The sequence below is a fragment of the Ursus americanus genome, chromosome 13 (genome assembly GCF_024610735.1).
Source record: "Ursus americanus isolate L20-20 chromosome 13, mUrsAme1.1.p, whole genome shotgun sequence".
In the NCBI taxonomy this organism is placed as follows: Eukaryota; Metazoa; Chordata; class Mammalia; order Carnivora; family Ursidae; genus Ursus; species Ursus americanus.
Genome location: NC_142139.1, coordinates 5,448,721 through 5,472,333, shown reverse-complemented (window position 1 = coordinate 5,472,333; position 23,613 = coordinate 5,448,721). Strand labels below are relative to the sequence as shown.

Genomic DNA, 23,613 nt, shown 5'->3' with positions numbered 1-23,613 from the left:
GGGGAATTCCCTGAATAATTTAGAAGTAAATCATCAATGTTATATCCTAAGCCAAAGAGAAAAAAATTACAATAACTCTTTCACCCAATGACTTAATTGAAATTAACTGCATAAAAAGAAAACAACATCAACATATGCACTGTTTAAACAAATCAAGAATCAGATGTTTGTATACAAAATGAACTTTATTCTAAATTAAACAAAAAAGCGGCTACTCAGAAATAAAAATATTAGCATTCTCTTTCCACTAAAACCAATGAATAAACTTTCATTAATATTTCTTTCCCTCTGCTAGAGTCCCAATGACTAAGCAGAGGACTTTTAGTCTACAGTGTCCTTCAGTGTCCCTTCTGTATCATCCCTGACTCTTGGAATATCCATGAATGTCCTGAGTAATACTATTGCAATATGCCTTTCTATATTGTTTTCTAACTCTGGTTCTTACCAAGAAAGATGGTTGGTTGGTTGGTTGGTTGGTTGGTTGGTTTTTTTAATGTGAAGCCAATCTTCTTTGTAATTCCAATACTGCTTCTACATCCACTTCATAGAACAGTGTTTCTCAGAGTCTTCACCTCACCTGCATCCTTCCCATGGGTTGAGTGTCAAAATGCAGCTTCCAGGGCCCCAGTCTGCTGAATCCAAATTTCTACCTGCAGAAGCTGTAGCCTCCATTTTAACAACCTAAGCAGATGTTCCTCAGCACCATGCTCTGGGACAACATTTAGTGCCAGGTGCTGCACTACACGTCTGGTCTCCTCATAGTCTATGCTCTAGGTTCTTAACCCTTTCTTGTATGGTAAAGTTTCTAGATGCTTGGTGATCTTAGTTCTCTTCCTATGGATACTCCATAGTTTATCAAGGTCCCTATTAAATTTGGCATCCAAAATTAAATTTGCTCCCATAAAAATGGTTTATTAATGCAGAGCGTAGAGGGACTGTTACCTTTCTTGATCTATCTACTACTTATATTAATTTAATGCTACCATACTTAGCAATTACGTAACTCTGTTGGTTCATAGAATGAATGGAATCATTCTAAATCTAAATTAAAAATCTCAAGTCATAGTTTTTTTTATCACTTGAACATCCATATTTGTGACAATTTAAATGCACATTTTTACACTTATCCCTGTTAGATTTAATTCTGTTAACATGCCATCTTATTAGGATCCTTTTCAAGATTTGGTGTCTTATCTATCATATAAATGCATTCATTGGTGGCTTTATTCAGCATGAAATAGCCTCTAATAGAGAGCCATAGTTCTCTGTTTTTCACCCTATTCCATTTAAGGTTTTTATGATTGATTTGGATGAAGATAAGCAGAGCATCTCAGGGGAATATGTGCCAAAGTATTCAAAGGCACAGAGATGCCAATTTTTACAAAAAAGGAAGGAAGGAAGGAAGGAAGGAAGGAAGGAAGGAAGGAAGGAAGGAAGGAAGGAAAAGAAAGGAAAGAAAAGGAAAAGAAAAGAAAAGAAAAGAAAAGAAAAGAAAAGAAAAGAAAAGAAAAGAAAAAATTAATTAGAGAATTATTTTATATTTTTAAAAAATATGAAATAGAGTAGAAATTCACATGGTTTTTAATTAAGACAAAATAATTCAGAGAAATGTCTCTCTTTTGGTAGCCACTTAGGATGATTGCCCTGGTTTCCCAGATGTTTACTTTCCCCTTCCATTAGGAATATTCTGTGAAGAAGTTTGAGAAGCACCAACATAAGATACCCTGTCTATTTTCATGTCCTCCGCCAAGCTGAGAAGTCTATGTTCATCCAGTTGTTTACAAAAATGCTAAATAGGGGAAAGGCACCCTAACAAACACTTTCTCATGTTACTTAAAGCCGTTACCAGACATTTTTGAGAGGAAGCAACACTTATTACTCCATCAAGGCAAAACAAATAACAATAGGTAGCTACTATTTGATTTTCAAGCAGTCCTTTGATCTATCTGCCTAGTAGCCTCATAAAAAATAAGCCATACTGGTTTATTAAAGCTTCTCCTTAGTTGACATTTGTTGGCTGCTAATGGCCATAACATTCATTGCTGCACGCTCAAAAACAAGGCTTTTAACAAACTGTTGTTAGTTCTGCATGCATGAATCAAGTTGCCTATAATTTCCAGAACCCACCCTGTTCTCCTCTTCAAAAGTAAAGATGAAAGTTAGTCATTTATGGTCTGTGGTATTTTCTCCTATTTGCCATGACTTTTCAGACTACTAAACAGTAGCTCTGAGATTATGGCTGAAAATTCTGTTACCACCCTGGTAATTTATCTGGCCTCTTCTAAAATATCCTGGAGTTGGTTTACTAATCCCTTACCTGTCTTGGGCTAAAATTTTCACTTTTCATGGTTTCTTCTCCATATTCATTTGAAAAACCCATTTAGAAAAGAGAAGAAAAAGTAGGAGTTAAATGATTCTACTACTTCTTTGATATACTTTCTCTTATCGTCTCTAAACAGTAGACTTATTATTTCCTTTTTCTTTTTAACAGCAACAACAACAGCAAAAGCCTTCCAGTTCCTTCTGGTCAACTTTACCATATTTTTGATCCTCAGTTTTTTGGGAGCCTTAGTTTATGGCTCTTTCTTTTTCTTTCTTTCTTTCTTTCTTTCTTTCTTTCTTTTTCTTTTTTTAAGATTTTATTTATTTATTTGACAGAGAGAGACAGCCAGCGAGAGAGGGAACACAAGCAGGGGGAGTGGGAGAGGAAGAAGCAGGCTCCCAGCGGAGGAGCCCGATGCAGGGCTCAATCCCAGGACTCTGGGATCATGCCCTGAGCCGAAGGCAGACGCTTAACAAGTGAGCCACCCAGGCGCCCCTATGGTACTTTCATAACAGACTTGCTACACCTCTACCTTCATCCTTGATTACTCTTCCTTCTTTATATCTTCTACATATATTATTTAAACTTTAAGATGAGTAGACAGCCATCCAACTTTCCTGAGCTGTCTCCTATTTTATTTAAATTATTTCACAATTATTCAGCTAGAAGTTTTTGGGTTTTTAAAATCTCCCTTTGTTAGCCATAATCCCTTTTTGAGACTCAAGTCTGTGGGTCAAAAATTTTTTGTCTATGAACTTTTTGTAAATTTTCCCAAAGTCCAGGGCACTGTCTGACTCTGGAGTCCAGGGTTTTCTTTTGTGGCCATCATAAACCGTGAGCTTGGAGTTCTCAACATTTTTTATGTCATAGCACATCATTTATGATAGTCTCCCATGTGACACACCCTCACCATTTACCCAAGTTTTACACACCTCAGATATATCTTGTCTGGAAGTAAAACATTGTGATCATATTTAACTGTCACATATTTTGGGTATATGTCGGTTCTGATTGCGCTCTACAGTGCTGGTGGCAACATTGATAAACAGGCTTGGATTATGTAGACTTCTGTGCTACTTGCTACGTCCGCCTTTTCCTCCCACTCAGGACAGCATACTTGTAAGAACGTAGGAGCAATATCATTGACTACCCTCAAATGTATGTATTTTTAGAAAGACGCTGAATTACAATTTTAGTTCTTTCACCATTAATAACACATCCTTGGGACTCACTTCATGGGCCAAGACCATGAAGCTGAAGATGACAGAAGTACTTTCTCCCCTCCACACCAGCAACTCGCTTTTCCTCATTGGTCCTCACTTGATTTTGGTTATGAGGGCAGTGAGTAATTTACCGCATCAGGGTGGGCCGAGTCCCCTTTCTTACCTGGTAACCCTCCTTGGTACAGTGTGGGTGCCACTTGCCTCAGTCGTCCGTAACATTGTCCTGTTGTCATTGTTTCTAATGTAGTAGTGCTTTGGCAGTCTGTTTATATGAACCTTTTAAATATGGCAGTGAATTCCATGATGTCTTTATAGTAAAGAAATGCAAGTTTTTGCGATCTTTTAATTTAAAATAAGTTGATCCCAACAGAATTTGAAGCTAGACACAAAATTGTCTGTAAAAGATATTTTTCTAACAACTCTTAACAATGCATACTGAATTTAAAACTGTTAGATGATGAGACAATGCACTCAGTGATGAAAGCACCAAGGACAAACAGGCTGGAAAGGAAAGAGAAGGAAAGGAGAGGAAATTATACAAGAGGGGGACATGTGGGCGTTTTGGACAGGCCATCCGTCCACGCTGGTCACCTCCTAATACACAGAATGTGTCTAAACTAGAATTCTTTTTCCTTTTTAATTAAGAGCCATTTGGGATGAAGGATTTTTCATTGTCCAGCTCCTTGTATTACAATATCCACACTGTGTTACATTAAAGCCAATCTATTGCTTACGCAAAATATAGGATTTTCTTATAACTTACTTCTCAGAGTATTTCAAGACTCCTGACATACCTTAATAAATCTGTTCTGTAATCCAAAGTTTCCAATGTAAAGAGAATATAATCTTTAGTAAAGGTGGTGATAAACTTTTTTTTAAAAAAACCGAAATTTTATGTATGAAGCCCCTTTCCTATTTATGTGCCCCACTCCAGTTCAATTTCCCTGATGTTTTTTACCTAGAAAATTTGCCCAAATTAATCCATTGAGGCTGCTTTTCAAAATCCTAAAACATCCTTTTCAGATCTAAAAAAGACTTTCAAAGTTCTTCCCTTTAGCCAGGAAATCACAATATAACACGGCAAAAGACAAACAGCTTAGCTGTGGTCCTTTGGCTACCTGAATATCTTATACAAAGCAGAAGGGAAAAAAAGAAATGAAGAAAAGAAGAGGGAGGGAGAGAAGAAGAAGGGGGGGGAGAGAAGAGTAAATATCACGATATTAAAGAGATTGTTTCAAAATGAGCACTTATTTTTTTTAAAAGATCCATACAGTCTGTTAGCAAATGTATTAGGATGCAATGGTTACTATTTTTAGAATTGACCTTACTATTTTCATGATCCTCTTTTTAAACTTCTTTTTGCTAATACCTATATTTCTAAGAATAAAGGAAAATTTTTTCTTACAATATTAATACAACTGTACAGTCTTGTAATGCATAATGGTACCAAGAGTTGGAGCCCTCCCTCTCCATTGGGTTGGATTTAACGTTAGTGAATGCAAAATTCTGCACTTTCTCTTGCCCACCAGGCAACGGCAGTAAATACCCACAGCAAATGTCATAAAGCACTTCAAACATGATGAACATCAAGGCTTACCTGGTTATACTAATCTTTCTTCACTTCCCAGAAAAACTATCCTTTTAAAATTCAGACTTCACTTTTTTACAACTATTCTCACATGAATTTATTTTTAAGAACAAAACATTACCCTAAAACATACTATTAACTTATTAAGCACTACCCCAAAAATTATTTCTGTGGCATCTTCCACACAACAAAAATCAAGACTATTCAGAAGTTGCATGGTCGGTCATTTTTAAGTAATCTCTATACCCTATGTGGGGCTCGAACTTACAACTCCAAGATCAAGAGTTGCAGGCTCTCCTGACTGAGCCAGCCAGGTGCCCCTCACATGGTATTTTTTAAGCACAATTAAAAGCACTCCATTTGTGATTTCCATAGAGAATGTGAGGGTCTGAACAAAGTCATCCAAGCAGACCGTCAGCTGTATCCTCAGATCCTTAATTGCATGGAAGAAATTTTGTGGAGTTCACATATACCTAAGCCGTAAAACCTTAGCAATAATACTCGGGCCTCGAAACTTCACTTTTAAAAGTCACCTGAGATTCCACACTTGACCTAGAACAAAGCAGCAATTTTTCTGAATCATCTCTGTGCCTTCGCGTCCAAAGGTCCCCTACACTTTGAGACCTGGGGAACAGGGTCTCAAATTGGATATACGTTTCCTTTGCCAGATCATCTTCCCAGAAGGATTCTGACCTACATTGCAGTTTACAAACTTTGTACAACAGGAAAAAAATCAATGGCAAGACAACAACACAGGCAGTACCGCTCACGATGACAAGGAAAGACACTTGAGGATCACCTTCTTCTTTAACTCTGTCAGTAGAAAAGGTAATACATTGGTCTTTCTGGGGAGACGCTCCTTTCGGACAGACACATGCTATGTATTGCCCTCCAGGCTCCAAGCCATCTATGGTTGCTCGGTTCTTGCTGGAGTCTGCATTCAGCAGCAGCAGGTCCTTGTCACCGTACTTGGAGTACAATACGGTCATCTCAGGCTTACGCGTGGTGTTGACGATGTTCCACATCAAAGTCACACTCTCCTCAGTCTCACCGACTACCCTGAGATTTTCTATCGTGGCGTTCTTTTCCATTGGCGTCGCTTGATCCACCGACGCCAACTCTTCTTTTTTACTTGCACCAGCTGAGGGAAGCTTACTTCCACCCATCTCCACCTTTAAATTTCTTTTCCCATCTGGGTGGAGCTGGAGTGACTGCTGGCTGGCCATGGTGGGGCTTATTGAAATTCTTGTGCTTAAAGTTGGGGCTGAAGAAACGACGGAGGAGAGGAAAGGAGATGAGGAGAAGAAAGCAGTGGAGGGAGGAGGTGAAGTAGAAGTAGAAAGAAAAATGGAAGAAGCAGGGGAGGAAGGGGAGGAAAAAGGCCAGGGAGATGACAATGAACCAGGTACAGATGTAGCTTTAGATCCTGGCTGGACTTCTTCCTCAGGGTGATCTCCAATTCTTTCAGAGGTATCTGATGATATGGTGGTCGTGACGACACCTACCACTGTCACAGTAACCACAGCTTCTGACATTCCAGCCAAATTTTTGGCCTTACATTTGTAATCTCCAGCATCCTTGTAAGAAATGCCTGTCAAGCTTATTATGGACCATCTGACTCCTTCCCCTGGAGATTCCTGAATTACTGTAAGGGGAAAAAAAAAAAAAAGAAAAAAAATATATATATACACACACATACACATGCACACGGGGAAAAAGAGGAAATTCAAGCAGCATGCTAACTGATCTGATATAACTGGTTGTATATGCATCCCTTTCACATAAACCAAGAGGGAAATGGCACACTATCACCAGTCTCTGATGGCAGGTGATAGTTTGTACATTATCTACATGAAGGTCTAGGACATGCCAAGTACCATGAGGTCTGTATGGGGAATGGTATTTTAAAAAGACACAAGGCTATGAATTGGGAGACTTGGTTTTAGTAAATGTTTGTCCACTGATTAGTATGTGATTTCAGACAAGTCAGTTAGCATCTTTAGGCCTCTGTTTCTATATTTTAAAAATAAGGGGATAAGACAAAGTGGTCTCAAAGATGCTCTCCAATTTCAATTCACTGTGGTCCTATAAAATGGTTATTACAAGATCTTACTTAACTATTTCCCCAAATATCTTTTCATTGTAATAACATGCTATCTTTCTACATAACCAGATGGCCTAGCAGATCAATTTCTGGCATAGAGGAGTCATAATTAATATTCTCAGTCTTTCATTTCATATTTAATCTAGATAAATTAGTAAACCATGGATTCTTTTATTTGTAGAATAATATATAGTTTTTGCAAAATGGAATTTTACTTTCCTAAACACTAAAATCTACCGTATTACCATTCTGTCTTGACTTCTGAAGCTTTCTGATGAATAATAATGTACTAAGCAGTATCCTAGTATCCCCAAATTTAACTTACTACCTTTAGCTGTGGGCCATTTACTATCTATTTTTTAAAATATTAGGCCTTGGCTGTTTCTTACTCCATCAGGTTTCATTATTTTTACTTTGATTTACATTTAGTTTTAAGGAGTTTTTTTTTTTTTTTTTGGAAGATTTTATTTATTTATTTGACAGAGAGACAGCCAGCAAGAGAGGGAACACAAGCAGGGGGAGTGGGAGAGGAAGAAGCAGACTCCCAGTGGAGGAGCCTGATGTGGTGCTCAATCCCAGAACGCCGGGATCACGCCCTGAGCCAAAGGCAGACGCTTAACGACTGAGCCACCCAGGCGCCCCATGTTTTAAGGAGTTTTTCAAATATATCACGTTAATTCTTCAGAATATCACTATTGAAACTAAGGCCAAAAGCACTGAGTTGGTCATAGTAGGATCTAAAAAGTCTATGTAACCAATATTTCTAAAAATTATACCTTTTGCCTCATGATAAGGTTTGTGGGTAATTTATTATTTAAATAATCATTCAGAAATGAGAAACTTGTATGAAAATCTTTTCTAGGAAAACTGTAATAGTTAAACATTTTAAGGTGAGCCATATCCAAGATGATGCAGCAAGACAAAGGGCCTTATTTGCAATCATCCATCCCCTGCATCATGTTGTTTTCTATCAAAAAAAAAAAAAATCAGATCGTCTGATTTCATCTGTGTAGTTAGATAAACTGAGGAAAATATTAACCAATAAGATGAACCTTTCAAATTCCTTTCACCCAATAATCTTGGCGTATTTTATTAGAATTAACTAGCCAGTTTTGGGGGCACCTTGGTGGTTCAGTTGGTTAAGTGCCTACCTTTGGCTCACACCGTGATCTCAAGGTCCTAGAATCAAGCCCCGCATTGGGCTCCCTGCTCAGTAGGGAGTCGGCTTCTCCCTCTCTCTGCCCCTCCCCATGCTCATGCTCTCCCTGTCTCTCTCTCAAATAAATAAATAAAATCTTAAAAAAAAAAAAAAGGAAAAAAGAAAATACCTGTATAGTTAACTGGTGAGCTGTCAGACCTGCTCCATGTGAGCTGTGGGGTAGGGTAGCCAGTCGCATCACACCGCAGCAGAACATTACTGCCCAGAGCGGATGTGATCTGGGTGGCTGAGGTCATCACAGACGGCTTCAGGCAATGCTCCAGCTCAGCCCGCTGAAACAAAATCCCTGTCAGGCGCTCGGGCTCACTACAGATCATTAGTGGGTCAAGAAGCACCACAGTAGGGTCAGCAACTTTCGACAACTCGATCATTTTGGAAATGTGACAGTCGCAGAACCAAGGGTTGTCCTGCAGACCTAAACCAGAAGGGAGGAAATGATTGATAAAAGTTATTCTGTTGACTTCAGTTTACATCACAGCCTCTTGGGCAAGCAGGTGTCTGCACTGTCTCCCTAAAAACAGAAGTGCTTTGAGAGATGAAGTGGAGTCACCTCCCTGTCAGTTTTGCGCTGCAGTTTGGCTGCCTGAATGAACATAGCCTCTCGGTTCAGATCATTAATGATTAGCCCACATTTACTGAGCATTTACTCGGGACAAGGCTCTGTTCTAAGCACTTATCTATATTTCATTTAATCCCAAAAATCCTATGTGGAAAAAGATTACTATCCCCATTTTAAAAATGAAGAAGGTGAGATACAGAGAAATCAAATGATTTGAGCGAGGGCATATAGCTTAATCAGCATCCGAGCCAAGGTTTTAATCCAAGTACCATAGAATACTAGAAATACACGGCTAGAGATATTTCCAGGGTGCTAGGAAAGTACTCATATTATTGTAAATATTGGAGTGTGTAGATAGGCACCTAATTCAGACTGCACTATGTCATGGTTTTGTGTGATTTGAAGACCTATGAAGGTAGTACAAGTTCTGTGTAGCAAAAGTATAGAGTGACATGCAGGCAATGTCAGGACATTAGACTGGAGACGGGCATAGGCTAGAACAGAGCTTGGCATGAATGTCATACGTGGTGGCCAAGAAGGTGCACTGCTCAAATCCCCCTTCAAGAGAGAATTGTCAGCAAGGAATACAGTTAGCGGACAGCCTCCAGTTGTAGGACTGCCTCCCTCAGCTTTTGAACTGTTAGCAGAAGTACGTTGGCCTTCAAGGGGACTGTCAATGAGAGCTTTCAAGAAAAGTGAGGAAAATGTAACTATTGGAAACTAGAGGAAAGGAGACCCTTTGATGGAGTGGCAGAAAGTAGAGAAACACTGTCACCTGTGGTTCACATGGAAAATATAAAGTGCACTCAATTAAACGAATGTTCTTGCTAAGGATATTTCCACACCGAGTGCTGAGAGTGCTACCTGGCATCTTCCTGTTGCTCATGGTAAAATGGAAATGACAGACAACAGCTAAAGGAAGAACTGTTAAAGAGAAAGGAACTGAAACTTGCTGGGTTCAATAATAAAACTGAACATTAAAAAAATAAATAATTAAAAAATAAAACAAAAACAAAAAAACCCTGCTTTCTTACTCTCAGCCTCTCCAAAGTTCTCAAACTAAGGAAAGGGCTTCTGAGCAAAAATCAAATCCAGGGAGGGTGAAACCATAAAATTATTTGCCAAGATCCCAAAAAGATCTAAGACGGTGCTTCAGAGCCCTTGGCAGACAAAAGTCTCTCTAAGGATGTTAAGGGTAATGATGTCCCACGGCAGCCTCACGTAAAGCCCAAGGTTGCAAGGGATTTATCTCAGAAAGTTTTGTGGTTGTGGCTTTTTACTAAGAGAGTGGATTATACATTGATCCATAAGGAGAAAAGACAGAACTGCAATTTTAGAAAATGCTCACCATGTTGGAAGATGTAACTGTTCATTCATAAATTCTATTTACATCTATTTTTGTTTTAATATAAATTTCTATTTGTGTCTATTTTTATTATAATAGCACTTCATGATTGGTTCATATTTTTCTGCCAGTATTGGTAAAGTCTTACTGGGTTTTTTTTTATCTTCTATCTTAGAAATTTCATTTCTTCTGTGGGTGAATTACCTTGAACTTCTTCTTCTTACATTTAGTCCTGTGAATCTGTCACCAGTCTCTAATATCCAACTTGCCAGCAAACGTCAAATCCATTCTGTCATGTAATAATTAGTATGGGGATAAAATTTTTGTTCTCAAAACACTTGTTATGCTAGATTTTTGCTTTATAAGATAATAACAAAACAAGTTGACGGTTATTGATTGTTTCCTATGTGGCAAATATTGTACTTTGTCAGGAATTGTAAAGGGTCTAAGTTTTATCCTACTTTAGAATGACCAACACCTCCCAGTTGGCAGAAGACACAAGACTCCTGGTCAGAGATGGAGGATAGTTCACAGCTCTGGAGGAAGACCTTATCTTCATTATACTGGACAGTTAACATGCCTACCATTTCTCTGGAGGGAGACATATCTTTACTTTCCAAAGCAGTTCTGTACACAAACATCCTTAAAAAGATAGTTCAGGACAAAAGGCCATCAGTGACTGCCTCTGCTCAGAAGACATGCATAAATGGGAGAGGCCATGGAAAATATTATCTTCCAGCAGTGCTAAGCATGCTAAAGGATTTGTCTCCCTCAGTCCTGACAATAGCATGAGGTAGATAATATTAGTATCATCCTATTTTAAAGAGGAAAAAGTCAACACTGAGAGGGGTTAAGGGCTCTGCCTGTGGTCACACAACTGGATATAGTCAGGATTTGAACCTTGGTATCCGGATTTTAAAGCTTTCATTCTCAAGTTTTATATGTCTTATACTGACCTCAGGAAGCTAGTATGATTCTTTTGAGTTTCACATCAGAGGGCACTAAAGCACAAAGAGATTACTGCCTTGATTTTTGTAAGTAGCTTAGAGTCCTGACTAAGTCCCAGATGTTTCAGCCTCTAATCTAATATTCCTTCCACCATAACCCATTTCATCACCTAAAAACATCTAGAGCCGTGGGTGGCAGCTATGAGTGCTGTTATCTATAAACACATGTCAAAGCAGTGATGTCTGGAGCACAAAGGTCTACGTAGGGAAAGATCCAAGAACTGTAACATTAACAGTTTTATTCATGTTTTGAAACTGTCACAAACATGTGTTAAAGCGGAAAGAAAAAAATTTTAAAGATATATTTATTTGAGAGAGAAAAAAGAGTGCATACGAGCAGGGAGAGGGGCAGAGACAGAGGAAGAGAGAATCTCAGCAGACTCCCCACGATCAGGGAGCCCAATGCTAGGGCTCCATCTTACAACCCTGAGATCATGACCTGAGCTGAAATCAAGAGTTGGACACTTAACCAAGCAAGCCACCCAGGTGCCCTTGAAATAAAATTCTTTTAAAAATTAATCCAACTGGTAATGTCTCAAAGTTATATCAAGCAGGAAAATATTTTTAAATCCTCAAAAATGTGTTTATTCTAGCTTTGAAACATCAAGGTCAAAGGCACAACTTTTAAAACCTGAATAGTAACAATGACCTGAGTGTTGAGCCCATTCATCAACTGTTTTTTTTTTTTCTTTTGGGGACAAAGGTATAAGAATTCCCAGAAGTTAAACTGTTATTTGTACTGCATTCCTTCAAGGCAGCATACCAACCACAATCACAGTAATTTGCACTAATTAATTTAGTTCATATAACTACTCTTGGATAGGGGCAAATCAACTTTGCCTTCTTCTTTTCTAAAAGGATAATGTTTTCCATACATCACAGTAGTTGAATTAAATGTGCTAATTGTGTGAAAAGTTAGCAATAAATTCCTGTACAAAAGTAATTCTGCAGACTATAAGCTTTTGAAAGCAAAAACCATGCTTTGGTCAGTTTTGTGGTGGCAGTGGCATTTAACAAATCGGGGGGAAGTAAAGTCTTTTCGACAAATGGTGGGGGAACAACTGGACATCTGCTTGGAAAAAAACCTCAACCCCTACCTCACACATTTTGAGACGGACCACAGTCATAAGCATAAAACCCAAGAATATTAAAGCCAGAAATTGAATATAAAAGTTAAAACTATGAGGAAAATAGAATCTCTGTGACTTGTAGGTAGGCAAATATTTCTTAGATGAGACACACAAAGCACTAACTATAAAAGAAAAAACTGAAGAATCAGATGTCATTAAAATTTAAAATTTTCTTACTAAAGACACCATGAAGAAAATTAATAAATCACAAATTTGGAGGAAATATCAATAACAATATAACTGACAAAAGGCTTGTATTCAATAATAAAAAAAAAACTTCAAAAAATTATATATTGGCATAAAGGAATATAGCAATGACCAATAACCCAATGAAAGCATGGTCAACACCATTAGTCATCAGGGAAATGCAACTTAAAATCACGATGTCAAATCACTCCCTGACCCATCACTTCCAGGAATGGCTGAAATGAAAAAATCTGACAACATCAGATGTTGGGGAGGATATGGAGCAAGTAGACTGTTGTACAGTACTAGTGGGAGTGTACAGTGGTACAACATCTTTGGAAAACTGGCAGTTTCTTAAAAAGATATATAGCCATCCTATGACCTAGCAGTTTGAAGCCTAGGAATTTATCCAAGAGAAAGGAAAATATGTGCTACGAAAAGCTTTGCACAAGAATGTGAACAGCGGCTTAATTCGTAATAGCTAAAGACTGGTAACCAACCACCCATGTGTCCAAAAACAGGAGAAAGGATGAACAATTCATATTTGTAAAAATGAAAATGACTCAGCAGAAGGAGCTACCCATTCATGCAATGACGTGGACGAATCTCAAAAACAGTAATGCTAGGGGCGCCTGGGTGGCACAGCGGTTAAGCGTCTGCCTTCGGCTCAGGGCGTGATCCCGGAGTTCTGGGATCGAGCCCCATGTCAGGCTCTTCCGCTATGAGCCTGCTCCTTCCTCTCCCACTCCCCCTGCTTGTGTTCCCTCTCTCGCTGGCTGTCTCTCTCTCTGTCGAATAAATAAATAAAATCTTTTAAAAAAAAAAACAACAGTAATGCTAAACGAAGGAAGCCAGGCACAAGGGCCGTCTTACATGATTCCGTTTACGTACAATTCTAGGGCAGATAAAATTAACCTACTGCGATGAAATGAAAACAGTGGTTGCTTGAAATGGAGGAAATTGATTGAGAAGGGGCGCAGGGGAACTTTCCAGCGTGATGAAATTATTCCATATCTTCGTGAGGGTGTGGGTTTCATGTGGGTGTATCATTTATCATCATTTATTAAGCTGTCCACTTAAGATCCACGGTATACAAATTATACCTCAACTCCTCAATTTAGAAAAGGTTTAAAAAACAAAAGAATGATCTCTCTGGAGATACACTAAACTTGAAGCTTGTCTTTGCCTCTTCACCAGCTGTAAAAAACAAGTAATAATCACAGATCCGCTCTATGGCATTGTCCTGAAGGCTGGGATACTGCCAGGGAGTCCTCAGAAGAGCACCTGGCAAGGAGTTAACTATGTGAATTTATCTCCTCTGTGCCTAGAAAAGAACAGGCATATCAACAGGGATTGAGGAGTGTTTGTTGAATTAAATTAATGCCATTTTAGAAAAATATTGTGCGAATACTCGTGTGGCTACTCCCCTTCAGGTAAATTTTTATTCTGAACAGGAAAAGAATTCATGTTTGCAGTTGAGCAAATCTTAGTACCAGTAAAAAGCACCCAAAAAAGCATTTTACGCCCTCTCCTACTGCAAGCTTTTTCCAAGACAAAGAGTGTTGGGCCTTACAGAGTCTGGCTGTGTAAATATTTGTGTATTCCTGAGGAAGAGGCCATGGAAATTTACCTGTATTGCAAATAAAAAATCCAATCTAGTTTCACACTTCATTTAAATGTTTACTTGCAGGACATTAGTTTATGTTTGTATGATAATTAGAGGACAATTTTATTAAGTTGATATTTTTACTCATGTAGAAAAGAGGAGTAATGGAAAAGCCTCTTCCTGATTTTTTTAAAATAAATACATGACTGAAAGAGATCAGTAATGCATATATGAGGAAAAGAACTCTGGTATTATTACATACAGTACCTTGCATTACAAAGGAGTGGGGAACAGCATGAGTTCTGGAGCCAAACCACCTGTATTCATACCCCAGCTCCATCACTGCATGATGAGTAAATTTGGGCACGTGGCTTAATGTGTGTCTCAATTCTTCTTCTATAAAATGGGGGTGAAATGATACTTACCACAGGGTTAACATGAGACCGGAAGAAGTTGTATCTTTCAAGTATGAGAACTAGCTTTGGGCCTGAGTAAGCACTCCATTAATATTAGCTATTACCATTATTGTTACAAACAGAACTTCCATCTACTAACAATAATAAACACAGGACACCAACAAATGAAAGCAGAATATATTCCACTATAATAATAGAAAAGTAAATTCTACAGGGTATCTGGAAAGATAGAATTGATACAGTTAAACACTGAGTTCTAGAAAAGCTAGAACTTGTTTTCATCACCATATTTTAATGATGAAATTAGAAGACTCAAATATAGGTAAAATAACAGAAAAAGCCAAAATAGAGGAGTCCTTCTTTGTAAGACTCTCCCATCTCAGTCTCAGCTGTTCTAAAATCATAACCTTAGAGACTGTTCACCTCATATTCTAAAGAACTGTCACATAAACTATCTCATAATATTCTCATTACAGTCCTATGAGCAAGAGGGAGCAAGTCCTCCTAACTGCATTTTCCAGATGAGAAACCTGAGTTTTCTGTGTGAGATTCACATACGTGAGCTGGTCTTCTTTTAGAGGAGAGCACTTCTTTTCCCTTTCATTACATAGCAGGCATGGCTTTGCTAAGATCAGCTGCCACATAGGGCTGGTCATGTTTCAAAATATCTTTTGTTATTTGTTATCATGATTATCATTATTATAAAAGCAATGCATGATCAATGCAGAACATTTTGAAAATGTAGGATACTGAAAGGAAGTTCCCTCACCCCAAGAGGACAGTTAACCAGCTAGTGTATTTTTCAGTCTTTTTCTTTGCACATTTTAAAATAGTTATGATCGTGTACAATTACACACCCTGCTTTTTAAATTTAATGTTATACCAAAGGCATTTTCATGTTACGCCTTTAAAGAATCTGCTTTTGAAGAATCTGAACCCTATAACATAGATAAAGCTGTTTATCTCCGTGGACAGTGAAATTTCATAACCCTTTCCATTTCATCCCTAAATTTTCATCCAGATTTAACTCACAATAGAAAAATATTAATGTCCTCTAAATCAATTCTTTATAGTGATATTAGCAATATTAGCGACTAATCAGAGAGCTGTTAACAGCAATTAGGTAATTTGATTTTATTTTCTACTATATATCTCCTTTTGGTAAATCTGAAGAAACTTAGAAGAACGTGTAGAGAAACAGAATCTCAATATTTAAATTAAGACAATTTCTAGCTATTAATCATAAGGACTACATTAGTGGCTAAAATAGAGTAAATAAATACCACAGTATAGGCTTGCATGGTGCCTGTCACGGTGTGCATAATAAGAAGGACCCCACAACTATCATTAAATTAATGGTTTTTTCCCTAACACCGTACAATACTTCTTTTATTCTCTGATAAAAATGGCTGAAGCACTAGATAAGCAGTAGGCAAACATAAAATAGGTATAGAATAAAAAATTACATGGTTTTTCCTCTTTCTATCTGGTTCTTATCACTCATACTTTTAGTCTCATAGGCACCAAGATGCATTTACATTTCAACAAAAGCAATGTTAAAATCATTTAAGTGCTGCCATGGCATTTTCCTTTTTATCAAAAAAAATTGCAAAGTTATCTTTATTTTATTTATACTTTACAGCAAATATTTGAGGGTGTGATATTAGTCAGTAGGGCTTCCTGGCACAAATTTAGCATCGAGTTGCTTCTCGCACCAAAAGGCTTATAAGTCACTTCACTGGCCAAACACTCAGTTCTTCCATCCTGAGAAATACAACCGCTTCCATGGCCCCGATGGACATAATGAATGAATGGACAACACAGCCTTACTGGGTGAACAAGAGTTTAGTAGGAGATCAAATTGATTGATCACAGCCTTAGGCTTGTGTCTCACACAAAAGTGCGAGAGGCCGCACTGCCCACAAGTACCCCTGAGAAGTGTCTCAGTTCACTGATTTCAATCTGCAACCGTATATACTGGGCATTCGCCATGTGCAGAGTGCCATGCAAAACACTGTGGGAAGATTCAAGAAAAGGAAGAGAGAGACTTACTGGAAGGAGTTTACACTTTAAGAACCCAAGACAAATAGCCAGAGAACCTAAACAAACTCAAGATCAAAGTCTACAAAACAAACCACAGCTACACTAATCCATTAGAAGATTGTCTTCATCATTTCTTTTTAGATTAAGAAAATCTGGAAGCTATTCTCCCTAAGTAATAAAACCACTGCCACCTCATAAAGATGCCAGTGCCCTCCTTCCATTCCTGGAGAGCCTGATGAAGGGTTGTACAGAGAACAGATCAGGTTGATTGTGGCAGAGCATGGAGCACTGATGTGCTCTCAGAATCAGGGCAGGTTGGTAGATTTTATTACTCAGCCCCAGACTAACAGCAGCATTAGTCTCCCAGTTTATGAGGCTCTCTTGTTTGCTCCAAAACACACACACACACACACACACACACACACACACACACACACACACACACACACTGCTGCTCTCCAGCGCACGCACAGAGCCATTACACCTTACAAAGGGTAAACAGGTGAACTGACCTAGGTCAACCGATAAAGTGCCATCCCATCAAAAGTGCAAGTACAGAGCAGAAGCCAAATTCAATGCATATGAAAAGACCAGACAACTGAAGGCATGCAAAACAAATTCTCTGGACCCGAGAGGCCCAGAGGCTTCTGAGCTTACCGAGAATGACTCTTCGCGGTGTAAGGTCCAGGCTTCGTGATGATGTCGTAAGTAAGTGGGACCAGCTCTCCAGGAAATCTGGTGGTAGTGTGGTTAGCCTGTTGCTTGATAAATCCAAGTAGGCAAGGTTCTTCAGATACCTGACCACCTCGTTTGGCACACTGGTTATTCTGTTGTTGTGCAAATCCAGGGTCCTCAGATGGGGCATGTCCCGCAGAGATGCCCAAGGGAAAGCAGCCAGAGAATTTCCATCCAAGCGCAACTCATGCAGCTGCTTTAGGTTGTAAAAGCTGCTGGCATCAAGGCTGGCCACGGAATTACAAGTCACCCAGAGGTACTGGAGCTCCTCCAGGTAGTAGAAGGCCTCTGCGGGGATCCTGCGGATGACAGTCTTCTCTATACGCAGCTTCACGGTGTCCACGGGGAAGTTCACGGGGACCTCGTTCATATCCAGGTCATTACATAGCACCGACCTAGTGTCACAAGAGCAATGGAAGGAAACCTGCTTTCCAAGACCCATGTGAAAAAATAATACTTGAAACATGCATCAGTTTTTCATTTCCTACTGGTTTTCACAAAATAATTGTTCAGCCTGATTGACCTATTCATAATTCATCATCATCTTCTTCTTCCAGATTGAATCATATGAAATGGTCATTTTTGTAGGTTAAAAGTGATCAAATATCAGCAGTTTCATGTGGTTCAACCTAATACAGACAGAGCTCTTTATGTGTCAGGCCCTGCAACACACATCACACCCACCTCGTTTCAGCAGCAGCAACCCTATCAGGTAGATACTGGGTGAAGGTAAAGGCACAAGCTCTGGGGTCAGGCTGATCTTGGTTCAGATCTAAGTTCTACCACTTCCTCTGTGGCCATGAAAAGCCACTTCACCAATCCCTCAACTTCATTTTCCCATATGGCACTGTTAGGATGATAATTGAAATGGATATAAAGTTTTATACCTTCCTGGCACATAATAGGCATTTAGGGGCTGTTTGCTATTTTTATCATCAATCTCATTTTTACAGAGAAAACAAGTGGGCCCACCAACACCAGGTAACTGCCCAAGGTCACACAGCTAGTGGGTTACACAGCCGTCTTTCAAAACCACACCTGTCCAGCTCCAAAGTACACACTCTTAACCTCTTTAGGAAATGGCCTGGTTTTTTTTTTAAATCCCCTATTGAAGTTGTAAATTGATCATTTTTAAGAAGATAATTTAATTTTAAACAGGAAGGGAGGGAGGGAAGAAGGAGAAAGAGCGAGTATTCATACTAGATGCTTAAAGTTGAACTCTATTCTAATAATGTAACCGGAGCATTACTTTCAGCCTAAGGAATAAATCAGAAACTGCGAGTTTATTCCTTTTACCACTCACTAACTGAAGTGACCTTGAATAAGTCACATCGTGATCTTGTTTAGTGGCACGTGTAAAACTGGCATAGAAAAACAAGCCTGTCCCATGTGTGGGTGTAAAGTATGAAGAATCAGAGAATTTAGATTCATTTTAACCTGAAAAAAAGACTCTATTTATCTCTCATTATATACTCACCCCCACTGGATTGCTGAAAATGGACAGTAAAAATTTTGCAAAGCATAGTCTAAAATGTATAATGTATAAATACATTATATGTATAAATATATTATACTTGTTGTACATAATAACAATGAAACAGCCATTCAGTAAAAACACATGACATTAAATCAGTGAATTTCAAAAGGGTATAATGTGAAGAGAGGTAGGGTATAATGACAGGGTCCTTTCCTTTCTGTAACTTGGGAGATGGCCCTAGGGAATCATTGGAATTCTCTAGGAACACCTCTTATTCTTCATCTCAATTCTGTATGACAAATTCCATTGCTGCTTTATACGGGAATGATCTTGTTTCTACTCTTTAGGTCAGCATTCCAGTGTGATGGAAGAAAGCCTACACAGGAAGCTGAAAGACCTTATCCCTAGTCCCTGCAGCTCATGCTGTGACCTTGGACAAGTCATTTAATCTCTGTATGGTTGTGTTTCTTTGTCTATAAAATGACAGCAGTCGAACTAGATAATTTCTAGAGTCCTTGCCAGGCATAATATGCTATAGTTTTTATAAAATCCATCAGTAATGGGGCCATCACCAAGAAAAAAACATTTCTGTGACTGTTTTCTCAAAAGTACCCCGTCCTGAGTCATTAACTGCTTCATATCTTTTGCCAAATAGGCTTTAATTTGTTACATTGTCCTCTTTGTCTTAAACTACCTAGTAAATATCTCAAAAAGATATCATGAGTTGGTTAAGTAAAGTTCATACAATAAGACAAACTATTCAAAAATATGTTTTAATTGTCATTATTTGTTTAAAGTTGTAAGACATACATTGGGAGATTCTTTTAACAAATTATTTTCTGTAAGAGGCTCACTGTTCACTTCAACCAAGTCACAAAATAATCTTATTTTTCTATTAAATATCCTCTCCAGGGGCACCTGGGTGGCTCAGTCCGTTAAGCGTCTGCCTTCAGCTCAGGTCATGATCTCAGGGTCCTGGGATCGAGTCCTGCAACAGGCTCCCTGCTCAGTGGAGAGTCTGTTTCTCCCCCTCCCACCCCCACCCCCTACTCGTGCTCTCTCTCGCTTTCTTTCTCAAATAAATAAATAAAATCTTTAATAAATAAATAAATAAATAAATAAATAAATAAATAAATATCCTCTCCAAAAAAAAAATCAAGTTCTACCATGTTTAGCTAACAAAAGTCCTGATTTGCCTTTAACCTCTATCTCAAAGGATTCACCTATATTGTAAGTATGTAATTATTCTCAATTCACAGGTAGATGTTAAAGCACCGCAGAGGGTGACTAACTTCTGTGAGGCCCCTCAGTATCTGCAACAGACAGGGCTGATCCGCATCTTTCAAACTTTTCTTTGTCAACTCCAAAACTTAAAATGAAAAATCTTAATTATGAACCTCTGTAATTTCACTCTTGTGATTTTCCTTCCTACTTTTTAAAATCTATCTAGTTGGCATGAGCAACCCTCAAAATGAAATGGGAAATCAGGGAAGCAAATCATCTGGGTATGTCAAGTACCTCCTGAACAGCCCTCCCTCCTGGGCTTGCTTTCTATAAACAAGCTGAGCTGGCCACACTCATTTCAGTGGTTTGACCTTGTGAAAGGGACATGTTGTTAATATGAGTGCAACAGATACTTTTGTAATACAGAATGTGTTTGAGAGTCTCAAATAATTTGAGGGGCTTTTAAAAGCTAAACTGCTCAAAATGAAAACAATGGAGTGGGCAACCAGTATTAACACAATGAAGTTAAAGCTTTTGTAAATTAAACCGTCTCTCCTCTGATACCTGGCCAACAATTTGCTTTCAAAATAAGGCTGTCTAGTTGGAGTCCTTTTCCTTAGAATCATTAGAACACTTAGTAGCAAGGAGAGGAGCATACCTTGATCCTGTGCCGTCATTTCTGCCATGATAATCGCAGGTGCACTGTGAAGGACATGAACAGCTCACTCCCTCCAAAAAGCTAATAAGTACAATGCACAGACATGCTGAGAGACGCATCGCTCCTTCTAGAGGTTATTTGAACAAAAAGTAAAACCTAAATCCTAAGCTTCAGAAACAGGTGTGCCAGGAATACAAACCGCCATTTAGTAATAGCAGATTACATGGGATTAGCTGAGATCTGTAGTTACTTAACCTTCAAGTGTATTTTACAGGGGATCAATCAACCTAGCCTTTGAATATGGTTCTAGCAAAGTAACACGTTCTAAGGAAAATGAAAATCAAGCACATGTCAAGAAAATTTCAATAGGTGCCCATATCCAGATTTGCAAGGAAATGCCTAATAAGTCCTTTTTCTATGGATGTAATTGCTACTATATCTTGAAGATACACTTAATGTTAAAAATAACTCAGTCTTTTAGCAGATGCTAGAAAATACTGCAGATTATTTATAACCTTATAAATTTTGGTTTTTTGCATTTATGATCTCCAAAAACGAAGTAAACAAAATCAAGTACCTAGATTTTTTTTTTTAAGATTTTATTTATTTATTTGACAGAGATAGAGACAGCCAGCGAGAGAGGGAACACAAGCACGGGGAGTGGGAGAGGAAGAAGCAGGCTCCCAGCGGAGGAGCCTGACGTGGGGCTCGAGCCCCGTAACGCCGGGATCACGCCCTGAGCCGAAGGCAGACGCTTAACCGCTGTGCCACCCCAAGTACCTAGATTTTTTTTAAGCAAAATGCTTCAATCCACCACTGAGTGTCAGGACTAAGACTCTGCTCTCCCAGGTTACTTCAGAGCAGTGTAAGGCTTATCCCAGAAGTTTGTTAGTAATGAAAGCCGTGATCTCTGTTCAAGAATATATTTTATTCTAAATTAGTTTCTCAATACAGACATCAAGCCATATCTGAAGATCAACTGTCATTTCTTTTAGCAAAATTAGGCTCTATCAGAAAATAAAAAATAAATTCAATCATTAAAAACTACCTCCATATATATAAGACGGAAAATCCTCATGGCAATTGACAGTCAAGGATTTAGGTTTTATACACATACACACACACACACACACACACACACACACACACACACACACACATATATTACATATATCTGGGCATATCAAATACCTCCTGATTGGCCCTGCTCAATAACATGCATATATATATATATATATATGTAATTTAATCTTGTTATTGTATTGGGTGGTTCTATCAACAATCTTTAAACCGAAAACCTTTTCAAAAGAAAGTCAAATCTATAAAAATAAGAATATTATGGGAAATGTTATTTAAAATTGATAGGATGCTTATAGAAACAATAAAGTCAGAAAAATTTGCTCAATTAAAATAAAATACTGCAGATTTTAAATGTCCACTATTTAAACAATGGTTATTTAAAACAACAAATACATGAGACTACAAATGCATTCAACATTCAACAATTTTTTTTTATTGAGTGCCTACCATATGCCAGGCAAAATGCATCTACCTGCTAAGGATACATCAAAGAACAAGCATACAGCTATCAATGGACATAAAGTTTCAGTTAAGCAAGACAATATGTTCTACAGATCTGTTGTACACTAAGTTACCATTACTATACTGTACACTTAAAAAGTAGTTAAGAGGATAGATCCATGTTGTGTTCTTGCCACAATAAAATAAATTTCAGACAAAGAAAATAGGAAAAAGAGAACAAATATACAAAACCCCCCCTTTGATTAAATTAATTCTAGTGGCAAATATGTGGAAATACATATACAGAAAAATGTTAATTAAAAATGCAGAATACATAATAATATGCACAGAGATTATATTGCTATATAAAGTATATATGTGCATCAACTAATGTGAGTTAGAAGCAATAGTGTTTAATATTTTTGCTAAATAGTAGAAGTTAATAATTATATTACAATTTTAAAAGTGTGAAATGCTAAAAATGTTTTCCATCTAGCTAGGAACATCCAACAAACTCATTTCAGTAATTTAGTTATTGAAGACTATTATTATTATTATTATTAATTTTTTTTACATTTTCACTATTTATTGAAATTTGTCTAATTATGGAATTAATATATAATCATTATGGGGGATTTGGAAACTGTAAAATGCACAAAGAAAAAAACTAAATCATCTTCAATCTCATCATCCAGACATAATCTGTAAAAACATTTTGACGTGTTTCCTTCTCATCTTTTTTTCTGTTTTTACATCATGCCCTCCTTAAATTTTTTAATCTTGATTTTATTTTCTTTTGAAATTGTGAGTGCTTCACACGCGGTTATGTTATTTGAAAACATATTTTATACTAAGCCAATCAGCAAACATTTAGGAGGGAGCCACATACTCTTCTAGTTACTTAGGGTACAGCAGTTAAAGAAAGAGTCCCTGCGCTTGTTTTGTAGTGAGGGAAAACAATCTGATACACAATCTGATAATAAGTAAGTATTATTAATTTATTTTAACATTAAAATAGTGGCTACTTCTGGTCTAATGGAGAGCCCAGGCAAGTTGCCAGGTCATTGATACAGTGTAATGAACACCATGATTGGGAGAAAGGGAATGGGCCTTAATCTCATCAAAGGCGATGACAGTAAGTTTACATGAAGGAAATAAACAATCACTACAATAGCTATCCCACAAACAAAAGAACTAGGAGCTACACTTGAGGAATTTAGGGTCTAATAAGACAATAATCTATGTCTGC

General features: G+C 37.9%; 1 protein-coding gene and 1 long non-coding RNA gene across 2 annotated transcripts in view; one reads left to right on the top strand and one right to left on the bottom strand.

The window, feature by feature from the left end:
• The window catches only part of LOC148109047 (uncharacterized), a 44,618-nt gene that overhangs the window by 19,152 nt on the left and 1,853 nt on the right, over positions 1–23,613 (top strand). The window lies entirely within an intron of this gene.
• LRIT3 (leucine rich repeat, Ig-like and transmembrane domains 3) lies at positions 5,623–20,962 on the bottom strand. Its single transcript, XM_045798648.1, has 4 exons — positions 20,844–20,962; positions 17,407–17,879; positions 8,567–8,872; positions 5,623–6,779 (listed from the first exon to the last, which is right to left on the bottom strand). Exons 1-4 carry the CDS (start codon positions 20,960–20,962, stop codon positions 5,623–5,625), a joined length of 2,055 nt encoding a protein of 684 aa, XP_045654604.1.

What these genes read in the sequence shown, in the direction of transcription:
- LRIT3 (XM_045798648.1), bottom strand. Translation starts at nt 20,962, where the DNA reads ATGCGTCTCTCAGCATGTCTGTGCATTGTACTTATTAGCTTTTTGGAG. An exon ending in AATGACGGCACAGGATCAAG is followed by an intron (nt 17,880 to 20,843) that starts GTATGCTCCTCT and finishes TTGTGACACTAG; the next exon opens with GTCGGTGCTATGTAATGACC. An exon ending in CTCACCAGTTAACTATACAG is followed by an intron (nt 6,780 to 8,566) that starts GTATTTTCTTTT and finishes TTCCCCTTACAG; the next exon opens with TAATTCAGGAATCTCCAGGG.